Source organism: Balaenoptera physalus (genome assembly GCF_965194825.1).
Source record: "Balaenoptera physalus genome assembly, chromosome: 9".
Lineage (NCBI taxonomy): Eukaryota > Metazoa > Chordata > Mammalia > Artiodactyla > Balaenopteridae > Balaenoptera > Balaenoptera physalus.
The window spans coordinates 94,244,169-94,257,605 of NC_138888.1; the positions used below are offsets into that span (position 1 = coordinate 94,244,169).

General features: G+C 37.7%; 1 protein-coding gene across 1 annotated transcript in view; it reads right to left on the reverse strand.

The window, feature by feature from the left end:
* IRAK1BP1 (interleukin 1 receptor associated kinase 1 binding protein 1) overlaps window positions 1-4,924 on the reverse strand; it is a 34,103-nt gene extending 29,179 nt beyond the window's left edge. The window contains exon 1 of the mRNA XM_082474277.1: window positions 4,510-4,924. Coding sequence (XP_082330403.1) covers window positions 4,510-4,824 — 315 coding nt within the window. The 5' untranslated portion in view covers window positions 4,825-4,924. The remainder of the gene's footprint in view (window positions 1-4,509) is intronic.
* Between the last annotated feature and the right edge of the window lie 8,513 nt (window positions 4,925-13,437).

Sequence of the window (13,437 nt, forward strand, 5' to 3'; positions counted from 1 at the left end):
GTAAAGGAATTAAATGCTCCAACCAAAAGACATAGACTGGTTGAATGGATACAAAAACAAGACCAGTACATATGCTGTCTACAAGAGACCCACTTCAGACCTAGGGACACATACAGAAAGTGAGGGGATGGAAAAAGATATTCCATGCAAATGGAAATCAAGAGAAAGATGGAGTAGCAATTCTCATCTCAGACAAAATAGACTTTAAAATAAAGACTATTACAAGAGACAAAGAAGGACACTATATAATGATCAAGGGGATCAATCCAAGAAGATATAACAATTGTAAATATTTATGCACCCAACATAGGAGCACCTCAATACATAAGGCAAGTGCTAACAGCCACAAAAGGGGAAATCGGCAGTAACACAATCATAGTAGGGGACTTTAATACCCCCCTTTCACCAATGGACAGATCATCCAAAATGAAAATAAATAAGGGAGCACAAGCTTTACATGATACATTAAACAAGATGGACTTAATTGCTATTTATAGGACATTCCATCCAAAAACAACAGAATAAAATTTTTTCTCCAGTGCTCATGGAACATTCTCCAGGATAGATCATATCTTGGGTCACAAATCAAGCCTTGGTAAATTTAAGAAAATTGAAATTGTATCAACTATCTTTTCTGACCACAATGCTATGAGACTAGATATCAATTACAGGAAAAATTCTGTAAAAAATACAAACACACGGAGGTTAAACAATACACTACTAAATAACCAAGAGATCACTGAGGAAATCAAAAAATACCTAGAAACAAATGACAATAAAAACACGATGACCAAAAACCTATGGGATGCAACAAAAGCAGTTCTAAGAGGGAAGTTTATAGCAATACAATCCTACCTCAAGAAGCAAGAAACATCTCAAATAAACAACCTAACCTTACATCTACAGCAATTAGAGAAAGAAGAACAAAAAAACGCCAGAGTTAGCAGAAGGAAAGAAATCATAAAGATCAGACCAGAAATAAATGAAAAAGAAATGATAGCAAAGATCAATAAAACTAAAAGCTGGTTCTTTGACAAGATAAACAAAATTGATAAACCATTAGCCAGACTCATCAAGAAAAAAAGGGAGAAGACTCAAATCAACAGAATTAGAAATGAAAAAGAAGTAACAACTGACACTGCAGAAATACAAAGGATCATGAGAGATTACTACAAGCAACTCTATATACCAATAAAATGGACAACCTGGAAGAAATGGACAAATTCGTAGAAAAGCACAATCTTCTGAGACTGAACCAGGAAGAAATACAAAATATAAACAGACCAATCACAAGCACTGAAATTGAAACTGTGATTAAAAATCTTCTGACAAACAAAAGCCCAGGACCAGATGGCTTCACAGGCAAATTCTATCAAACATTTAGAGAAAAGCTAACACCTATCCTTCTCAAACTCTTCCAAAATATAGCAGAGGGAGGAACACTCTCAAACTCACCCTATGAGGCCACCATCACGCTGATACCAAAACCAGACAAAGATGTCACAAAGAAAGAAAACTACAGGCCAATATCACTGATGAACATACATGCAAAAATCCTCAAGAAAATACTAGCAAACAGAATCCAACAGCACATTAAAAGGATCATACACCATGATCACCTCGCGTTTATCCTAGGAATGCAAGGATTCTTTAATATATACAAATCAATCAATGTGATAAACCATATTAACAAACTGAAGGAGAAAAACCATATGATCATCTCAATAGATGCAGAAATAGCTTTTGACAAAATTCAACACCCATTTATAAGAACCCTCCAGAAAGTAGGCATAGAGAGAACTTACCTCAACATAATAAAGGCCATATATGACAAACCCACAGTCAACATCGTTCTCAATGGTGAAAAACTGAAACCATTTCCTCTAAGATCAGGAACAAGACAAGGTTGTCCACTCTCACCACTATTATTCAAAATAGTTTTGGAAGTTTTAGCCACAGGAATCAGAGAAGAAAAAGAAATAAAAGGAATCCAAATCGGAAAAGAAGAAGTAAACTTGTCACTGTTTGCAGATGACATAGAGAATCCTAAAGATGCTACCAGGAAACTACTAGAGCTAATCAATGAATTTGGTAACGTGGCAGGATACAAAATGAATGCACAGAAATCTCTTGCATTCCTATACACTAATGATGAAAAATCTGAAAGAGAAATTAAGGAAACACTCCCATTTACCACTGCAACAAAAAGAAGAAAATACCTAGGAATAAACCTACTTAAGGAGACAAAAGGCCTGTATGCAGAAAACTATAAGACACTGATGAAAGAAATTAAAGATGATAGAAACAGATGGAGAGATATACCATGTTCTTGGATTGGAAGAATCAACATTGTGAAAATGACTATACTACCCAAAGCAATCTACAGATTCAATGCAATCCATATCAAACTACTAATGGCATTTTTCACAGAACTAGAACAAAAAATTTCACAATTTGTATGGAAACACAAAAGACCCCGAATAGCCAAAGCAATCTAGAGAAAGAAAAATGGAGCTGGAGGAATCAGGCTCCCTGACTTCAGACTCTACTACAAAGCTACAGTCATCAAGACAGTATGGTACTGGCACAAAAACAGAAATATAGATCAATGGAACAGGATAGAAAGCCCAGAGATAAACCCATGCACATATGGTCACCCTATTTTTGATAAAGGAGGCAAAAATATACAATGGAGAAAAGACAGCCTCTTCAATAAGTGGTGCTGGGAAAACTGGACAGCTACATGTAAAAGAATGAAATTAGAACACTCCCTAACACCATACACAAAAATAAATTTACAATGGATTAAAGTCCTAAATGTAAGGTCAGACACCATCAAACTCTTAGAGGAAAACATAGGCAGAACACTCTATGACATAAATCACAGCAAGATCCTTTTTGAGCCACCTCCTATAGAAATGGATATAAAAACAAAAATAAACAAATGGGACCTAATGAAACTTAAAATCTTTTGCACAGCAAAGGAAACCATAAACAAGATGAAAAGACAACCCTCAGAATGGGAGAAAATATTTGCAAATGAAGCAACTGACAAAGGATTAATCTCCAAAACATATAAGCAACTCATGCAGCTCAATATCAAAAAAAAACAAACAACCCAATCCAAAAATGGGCAGAAGACCTAAATAGACATTCTCCAAAGAAGATATACAGATTGCCAACAAACACATGAAAGAATGCTCAACATCATTAATCATTAGAGAAATGGAAATCAAAACTACAATGAGATATCATCTCACACCGGTCAGAATGGCCATCATCAAAAAATCTACAAACAATAAATGCTGGAGAGGGTGTGGAGAAAAGGGAACCCTCTTGCACTGTTGGTGGGAACGTAAATTGATACAGCCACTATGGAGAACAGTATGGAGGTTCCTTAAAAAACTAAAAATAGCACTACCTTACAACACAGCAATCCCACTACTGGGCATATACCCTGAGAAAACCATAATTCAAAAAGAGTCATGTACCACAATGTTCACTACAGCTCTGTTTACAATAGCCAGGACATGGAAGCAACCAAAGTGTCTGTCGACAGATGAATGGATAAAGAAGATGTGGCACATATATACAATGGAATATTACTCAGCCATAAAATGAAAGGAAACTGAGTTATTTGTAGTGAGGTGGACGGACCTAGAGTCTGTCATACAGAGTGAAGTAAGTCAGAAAGAGAAAAACAAATACTGTATGCTAACACATATATATGGAATCTAAAAAAAAATGGTCAGAAGAACCTAGGGGCAAGACGGGAATAAAGATGCAGACCTACTAGAGAAAGGACTTGAGGACACGGGGAGGGGGAAGGGTAAGCTGGAACAAAGTGAGAGAGTGGCGTGGACATATATACACCAGACGTAAAAGAGATAGCTAGTGGGAAGCAGCCTCATAACACAGGGAGATCAGCTCGGTGCTCTGTGACCCCCTAGAGGGGTGGGATAGGGAGGGTGGGAGGGAGGGAGATGGAAGAGGGAAGAGATATGGGAATATATTTATATGTATAACTGATTCACTTTGCTACAAAGCAGAAACTAACACACCACTGTAAAGCAATTATACTCCAACAAAGATGTTAAAAAAAAAAAAAGCTTTACCAGTTTCGGAGCAAGCCCTGTTTTTCACTTGCTAATTCCGTGGTGCAGAATAAAAAAAAAACAATGATTTAGTGTCTAGCACACTACTTAGGCAAGCATTTACATCTAATGTTTCAAGTTTAACACTTCGTCATTTCAACATTAAAAACAAAATTATTGCAGCAAATATCGCCAAATAAAACCCCATTTAATTTGAATTCTTTTATTTTACAAGTCTCTGCAGCTGATAATTACTTTCATCAAGAAGGATGGGCCAGAGATTCACTCTGCCAGGTCCTCGCGCCTTCTAATGCCACCGATGATACAAAAGTGTCCCAGACGCTCCCCACCCCCCAACCTCCGCCGCCGGGTTTTCTTGGGCAGCCTAGAAGCTCCTCGCCCGCGGACCCCTCACCTGCACGCCCTGCTGCTGGAGGGTCTGCGTGACGTAGTCCAGGCGGCGGCAAACGCTCTTCTTGGCCTCGGCCGCTGCCTCCTTGGTGCTGCTCATCTGCACGACCACCTGCGCCCGGTCGGGGGTCGCAGACACCTCCGCAGTGCCGCTTACATGCACCTCGCGGGTGGCAGTCTGGGCCTGCGCTGAGGAGAGAGGGCGGCGGAGGCCGGGCAGCGTCTCTCCGCCCGAGAGCAGATAGTTCTCCCGGCCCCGGTCAGCCCAGGGAACCAGTTCCACGAATACCCGGGACTGAGGGGCCTGTTGCAAAGACATAGTGCGGGCAGCTGGGTTTCCATAGCAACTCAGAGCCGACGGCGGCCGCAGGGGCCCAAGCGCGTCAGGGCTTGCGCCTGCGCGGCGCAAAGAATGCCGGGATGGGCGTGGAGATCTAGGAGCTCGTGGCGCGAGGTACTTACTCCTTGCGGAGCGTCTTAACGCGTTTCTTTTACAAGTGGTTGGCTGAGCGGGTCGCTCTGGTTTTTAACTTGTTTAACTTCCGGCCTTCAAAAACCGTAGCGAGGTTTTGCTGCGGCCTCCCTCTCAGTGAGCTCCCATTTCCACGCGCTCCCTCGGCCTAGGCCGGCCACGTACCTTGCCTACCTTGGAAGCTTCCTGATAGGCCCCGTGGCGCTTTTATCTTTCTCAGATGCCAGTCTGCGATTGTCACAGCTTTGTCTTTCCTTTTGTCTGACTTTACCATTTCACTTGGGCACAGCTTTTTGGACCGCGCAGCACCATGGATCGCCAGAGATTTGTGTTGGAATGAAATGCTCTTTACCAGTTTGATCTTGGAAGTTTATGATTCCTCGAATCTCATTTTCATCGTCTATAAAGCCGTATTGATAATACATTCACATTTGCAATGTGGTTATAAAGTGTTTGCCATATGGAAAACAGAAAATAATGGATAGTAGTAATAGCTAAAGCTTTGGCATGCTTTTCAAGTCTGTCGAATTTTCTCTAAAATTCCTGGAATGGTTCTGGCCCTGAATAAGGACAGGCGAAACTCAAGCGGTAGCAAAGCACATACAACATGGACATTGCAGGGCCTGTACTCCTTAGTTCTTGTCTATACCCTTTGCTTGGGACAACAACAGAATCCTTAACCCAGTGACCTGCATTAAGTAGGTTTTCTTCTTACCAATAAGTAATGATGTACAAAAATAGCCCTCCTATACCATGAGGAAAAAAATTTATTTTTGGATAACTAATTTAAAAAAAAAAGGACAACTATTCTCTTGAAAGGAGCCTGAACAAGCCAACTGACAATCTTCAGGTAGTTTCTTCTCTATCATTTTTCTTTTATTTCTGATTAGTATAATTCAATTAAATCAGATGGTACCCCCCCCCCCCTTCATTTGGCTCATTACTGGGTGAAGTAGTTTTGTATATATTTATTTTGATGTTTATTATTAGCTAAAAACAATTATATGTTAGTATTTTAATTTAAAAACTTTCCCACCATAATTTTTTAAGTAATTTGAGTCACCCGAAATAATGTTTCTTGAATTTCGTAGAAAATTCTTTTTCTTTAATGATAAATGTGGAAAAATATAATCTCCAAAATGAACTATTGAATGAATGAATGTCATAAGTAAGAAGCAGTAGGAGTTTTAAGTGCATATAAATATTTAGGGTATGATAAAAGTAGGTTTTAAATAAATGGGAAAATGAGTAAGTGGTACAGGGATAATTGGTTGGCTATGTGAAAAAAGAATTGATCTGGATCTTACATCATGCACTAAAAATAAAATTCAGATGAGACAAAAAAAATAGTAAGAGAATATGGGTGAATATAAATATAATTCTGGGAATGGGAAGAACTTTCTAGGCATGATTTCAAATGCAGCAACCGTAAGAAAAGGTCTGAAAAATTTGACTACACTGAAACAACTTCAGTATGTGAAACAAAACAAAAAGATGAAGGGGAAAATAAATTGGGGAAAATATTTGTGTAAAAAGCGAATAGTCAATGTTTAGTGAGCTCTTACCAGAATAAAATGAAAGAAAACTGAATAATGAACACAGAGGCAAACCGCTGGTTAGTCAGGGCTGCCATAATAAAATACTATGGAGTGGATGGCTTAATAGAAATTTGCTTTGTCTGGAGGCTAGAAATCCAAGATGAAGGTGTTGACAGGTTTAGTGTCTCCTGAGGCCTCTCTCCTTGGTTTGCAGACAGCCTTCTCACTGTGTCCTCACACGCCTTTCCTATGTGTGCAAACATCCCTGCTGTTTCTTTGTCTTCTTATAAGAATACCAGTTCTGTTGGATTAGAGCTCTACCCTAATGACTTTATTGAACCTGAATCTCCACTTTAAAGACCCTGTCTCTAAATATAATCATATCACGGGTTAGCACTTCAACGTATGAGTTTGGGTGGTGGTAGGGACACAATTCAGTCCAAAACACAAGCCAGTAATGCAGAAACACCAGTAGTCTATAACGAGAAAAAAAAAAATTTATCTTTATTTAGTAGTTAAAAGATGCAGATTTTACAATAAATGTCCTTTTTTTGGACTGTCATTTTGGAAAATGATAAAGGAAGTAGGAATGGAGATGGAATAGATAAAAGAGTAATTTTGAAAGAAGAATGGAATAGTTCATGGTGAAAGAACTATATAGTAAATAAAAGAGAAGGGTAAACCAAAGCTGACTAAGGTTTCTAGTCAGGAGAACTGGGAAAATGAGAATGATAGAGTATGTCCATTGTTCAGCTAACAATGACCTAATTCTCCTTTAGAATCAATGCTGAGCCTCTAGCAACCATTTTTAATAACACAACTCTTGACTTTGTACTTTACACAATTTGATTAGATGCAGAATAGGCACTTGATTCCAGCTGGGCCAGTTAGAGGTTTTTTGTTTTTATTATTCATGGGAATCTATATTTACACCAAATTTTAAAAATTCAGTCTCTCAGATGGTGGACCATGACACACACACACACACACACACATATAACTTTGAGAGATAATAGATTTGCCATTTTTCACATACCATTTCTAGTAGAGAAGCAGAAAATGTCAGTGTGTCAGTGTATAGAGAAAAGGAAAGAAAAGAGAGAGAGAGGAAATCACTCAGGAACAGAGATGAGATTAAGAATCCAAATGCAGTTCCAATTTATGTTTATAGAATTTTCCTTAGGCCTGTCTTCATTCCTGGAGTTCTATAAAATATTCCTGTATCCTTATCATAAAATCTCACCTGCCTTTTTTTAATGCATAAGTAGGTTGACTGAGTTTTATGTTATCTTAAAACTAAGGATTTTGACTGATAACAGTGGATAATAGAGGAGAATTCAAAGAAGACGTACAGCTTTCAGCCTTAAGGAATTTATAGAGCACCACACAAAGTAGATCATTAGGTGCACAGTTCAAAGCTTCACTCATGGAGAAAATTTTGCTTTTCACTGTCATTCAGTTGAATGATTGTCATGCAGCTATTTTGCATTTCCAACTAGAACCTGTTTATCTAGGCAGCCTACCCATAAACCTATCCATAAAACCACAGGCTTTTCCCTCTTCCTTTAACATTTTATACAAGAAGCCCTATATAACCATTGGTATGAGCTGAGAATGGTGTTATAGTGCAACCTTGGTGAGTGGCATGAGAGTCTGAGTAACCTCTTCATTGAGCTTGCTTATGTCCTCTGGTCCTGTTCATCCTTCCTTATGTTAATGTGGTGTATCACATTGATTGATTTGCAGATATTGAACCATCCTTGCATCCCTGAAATAAATCCCACCTGACAATGGTGTATGATCCTTTTTGTATATTGTTGAATTCAGCTTGCTAATATTTGTTGAGGATTTTTGCATCTATATTCATCAGAGATGTTGGCCTGTAATTTTCTTTTTTGTAGTGTCTTTGGTTTTGGTGTCAGGGTAATGGTAATTAATTAATAATAATTAATGGTAATGTGGCCTTGTAGAATGAAAATGGGAGTGTTGCCTCCTCTTCAATATTTTGGACTAGTTTGAGAAAGATAGGTATTAGCTCTCCTTTTTATATTTGGTAGAATTCCCCTCTGATGCTGTCTGGTCATGGAGTTTGCTGAGAGTTGTGTTATTTATTTATTTATATATTTATTTTATTACAAGTTCAGTTTTACTACTATTGATTGGTCCGTTCAGATTGTCTATTTCTTCCTGATTCAGTCTTGGGTGGTTGTATGTTTATAGAAATTGATCCATTTCTTCTAGGTTGTCCAATTTTTTGGCGTATAACTGTTCATAGTATTCTCATGACTTTTTGGATTTCTGATATCAGTTATTTCTCCTCTTTCACTTCTTATTTTGTTTATTTGGATTCTCTCTCTTTTTTTCTTGATGAGCCTAGCTAAAACTTTATCAATTTTGTTTATCTTTTCAAAAAACCATCTCTTGGTTTCATTGATATTTTCAATTTTTTTGGTCTCTATTTTATTTCCTCTATGAACTTTATTATTTCCTTCATTCTGCTGACTTTGGGCTTTGTTTGTTCTTCTTTTTCTAATTCCTTTAGATAGTAAGTTAGATTGTTTATTTGAGATTTTTCTTGCTCACTGAGCTAGGCCTATATCACTGTAAACCTCCCTCTTAGAACTGCTTTTGCTGTATCTGATAGATTTTGGAAAATTGTGTTTCTATTTTCATTTATCTTCAGGTATTTTCTGATTTTCTTTTTCATTTTTTCATTGACCAAATAGTTTTTTAGTAGCATGTTGTTTAGTCTCTACATGTTTGTGTTTTTCCCATTTTTCTTTCTATAATTGAGTTCTAGTTTCATATCACTGTGGTCAGAAAAAATGCTTGCTATAATTTCTATCCTCTTAAATTTGTTGAGAATTGCTTTGTGGCCTAGCAGGTGATCTACCCTGGAGAACATTCCATGTGCATTTGAAAAGAATGTGTATTCTACTGTTTTTGGATGGAATGTCTTGTAGATAGCTATTAAGTCCAGTTGGTCTAATATGTCATTTTTTTAAACATTTTTATTGGAGTATAATTGCTTTACAATGCTGTGTTTGTTTCTGCTTTATAACAAAGTGAATCAGCTATACATATACATATATCCCCATATCTCCTCCCTCTTGTGTCTCCCTCCCATCCTCCCTATCCCATCCCTCTAGGTGGTTACAAAGCACCCAGCTGATCTCCCTGTGCTATGTGGCTGCTTCCCACTAGCTATCTATTTTATAATATGTCATTTAAGACTGATGTTTCCTTATTGATTTTATGTCTGGATGATCTGTCTGTTGACGTAAGTGGGGTGTTAAAGTCCCCCACTATTATTGTGTTACTGTCAATTTCTCCCTTTATGTCTGCTAGTATTTGCCTTATATGTTTAGGTACTCCTATATTACGTGCATATATGTTAACAAATGTTATATTCTCTTCTTGTATTGATCCCTTTATCATTATCTATTGCCCTTCTTCATCTTTTGTTATAGACTTTGTTTTAAAGTCTTTTTTGTCTGATATGAGTATTGCTCCTGCTTCTTTCTTGTCATTTCCATGAAATATCGTTCTCAATTATATCACTTTTAGTCTGTGTGTGCCTTTAGTTCTGAAGTGAGTCTCTTATAAGCAGTGTGTAAATGGGTCTTTTTAAAAAATTTATCCAATCAGCCACCCTATGTCTTTTGATTGGAGCATTTAGTCCATTGACATTTAAAGTGATTATTGATAGGTATATGTACTTATTGCCCTTTTGCTACTTATTTTCTAGTTGTTTTTGTAGTTCTTTACTGTTCTTTTCTTTAGGTTCTTGTGGTTTGATGATTTTCTTTAGTGATATGCTTGTGTCCCTTTCTGTCTTGTTTTTGTGTATCTATTGTAGGTTTTTAATTTGTTGTGATTACCATGGGGTTCATATACGTTGACTATAAATATGTCTACTTGTTTTAAACTAGTAGTCATTTTAGTTCAAACACATTCTGAAAGATCTACCATTTTTACTCCCTTCTCTCACATTTTTTGTTCTTGATATATTTTAACCTTCATGTTTATCCCTTTATTGTTTGTTGTAGTTATAGTTGATTTTTACATTTTTTTGTATTTTAATACTAGCTTATTTATCTGATTCATCCTCAGCCTTTACTATATATTTGCCTTTGCTAGTGGGATTTTTCCTTTCCTATAGATATTTCTTGTTGTAGCCTTTTCTTTTCCACTTAGAGTAGATCCTTTAACACTTCTTTTAGGGTAGGTTCAATATTGATGAACTCTTTTAGTTTTTCCTTGTCTGAGAAGTTCTTTATCTCTACTTCAATTCTAAGTGATTATCTTGCTGGGTAGATTTTCCTCAGTTGGAGGTTTTCCATGTTTAGCACTTTAAATATACCATGCCACTCTCTTCTGGCCTGCAAATTTTCTGCAGAAAAATAGCCTTATTGGGCTTCCCTTGTATATGACTCTGTTTTTCTCTTGCTGCCTTTCAAATTATCTCTTTATCTTTAACTTTTGTCATTTTAATTATGATGTGTCTTTGATGATGTCTGTTTGGGTTCATCTTGTTTGGGACCCTCTGTGCTTCCTGTACCTCACTATCTGTTCTTCAGGTTCAGGAACTTTTCAGCCATAATTTTATCAAATGCATTTTTTAGCCCTTTATCGCTTCTTCTTTTGGGCCCCCCTATAATGTGAATGTTGGTACTCTGTTGTTGTCCCAGAGGTCCCTTAGACTATTTTTAAAAATTTGTTTTTCTTTTTGCTGTTCTTATGGCTGATTTCCATTATTCTATCTTCCAGATCACTTATGAGTTCTTCTGTATCATCCAGTCTGCTGTTAATTCCTTCTCATGTGTTTTTCATTTCCATTATTGTATTCAGTTCTGACTGGTTCTTTTTTATATTTTCTAGTTCCTTGTTAAAATTCTCATTGTGTTTATCTATTATTTTCCCTTATTCAGCTAGCATTCTTATTACTCATGCTTTGAACTCTTTATATGGTAAATTATTCATTTCTGTTTCATTAATTGTTTTTTCAGGAGTTTGCTCTTGTTCTTTCAATTGAAAAATTTCTCTGTCTTCTCATTTTGCTTAACTTTCTCTGTCTCTGTGAAATTTTTTGAAATAGTTACCTATTGTGGTCTTGAAGGAGTGTCCTTGTGTGGGAATGTACCTGTACTGTCTGTTTGTACCCAGTGGCTTTGTTGGAAGAGCTGGATCTGACATGAGCATGAGTCAGTCTTTCCCCAAGGTTTGCTGGAAGCTATCACTTTGGTAGGAGGTGGGACTGGAGATGAAGGGGCAGAGCCTCTTGTCCTGCTCATGCTTGGTGTCCCAGATATACTATTTTAATCTTTTGATGGATTTCTGCTGGACTGATTGTATGTTTTGGAGTGTCCGACAGGACCCATCTTTAGATGGGCAATTCTTTACATCTTCAAAAAAAATCTGTTAGAAGAGAATGGAGTAGTATATTCTAAATGCAGAGGTAAAAAGTGAAATTGAACATGAAGTGTGTATTAGTTAAACTCTCCCTCAAGAATGAGGGAAAAATAGAGATTTTTTCAGACATACAAAAACTTAGGGCGTTTACCACTTACAGTCTCTCACTAAAATATTATCATGGAATATGCCTCTGTAATATTAGTAAGTCCAGGGACTTCCCTGGTGGCACAGTGGTTAAGAATCTGCCTGCCAATTCAGGGGACATGGGTGTGAGCCCTGGTCTGGGAAGATACCACATGCCATGGAGCAACTAAGCCCGTGCGCCACAACTGCCGAGCCTGCACTCTAGAGCCTGCAAGCCACAACTACTGAGCCCATGCGCCATAACTACTGAAGCTCCTGCGCCTAGAGCTTGTGCTCTGCAACAAGAGAAGCCACCATAACGAGAACCCCAAGCACCACAACGAAGAGTAGCCGCCGCCTAACGCAACTAGAGGAAAGCCTGCATGCAGCAAAAAAGACCCAACACAGCCAATAAATTAATTAATTAATTTAAAAAAATTAGTAAGTCCAAAGGGAAGGCATGGCATAGAAGAAACAACAACACAGAAATTGATAACATATGTTGAGAAATTTAATTAATTACTTATTAAGAAGGATTTCTTTGTGTGAGTGGAACCACAGGATATAAAATTTTCAAAAAGGGAAAGGTACTTAATAATGTCAATGATACAGATGGGAAAAAATTTGAGAATGGAGATAAGTCTATTGAATATAATATTTGGAAGATCTTAGTGACTTTCAAAGGATTGTTTTACTAGGAACTGAATGACAAGGGTTAAGGATGAGTGAGTGACTAGAAAAGATAAATATTTGTTAATATTATCTTAAGTTAATACTGCCTTTTGTTTTGCTTTTTTAAGAAAAAATTGTGTTCAGGCTTTCCAGAAATGAAGGGAGATAATATCCTATTTTATCTCACAAATACCCCAGACACTTCAAATAGCTCTCCTTTTTGTCTTTTTTCATTATTTCCATGTTTATTTTTTGCTTTATAAGAGGTTGCATATGTTTATCTTCTGGTACCTGAAATGATACAGGTAGAACAGGATAGTGGGCATAGGGTATGCTGTGTCCATGGAGATTACTGCCAGTCATATTTATTTACTTGTCTCCCCTGCCCAACTTACACAGAGTTCCCAAGTCTAATGATTATATCTTCACCTTGAAAGTTACGAACTAGAGCCACCCCAGGACCAAGCCCCACCCACCAGTAGGCCAGCACTAGCCCCAAGGTGCCCCTGGCCAAGCTGTGCCAGGACCGAAGCCTTCCCACCAGTGGGCTGGCAGCCACTGTACAAGGCAGGGCCTGGCAGCCAACTGGAATGTGGGACAGCCACCTACCAGCCTACTTGTAGTAGTTGGCCCTGCTACAATAAAAGGGCCCACACAGCCCACATAAAGGGCACCCCTAGAGCATGTAGCACTGGTGACCAGAGCAGAGTGT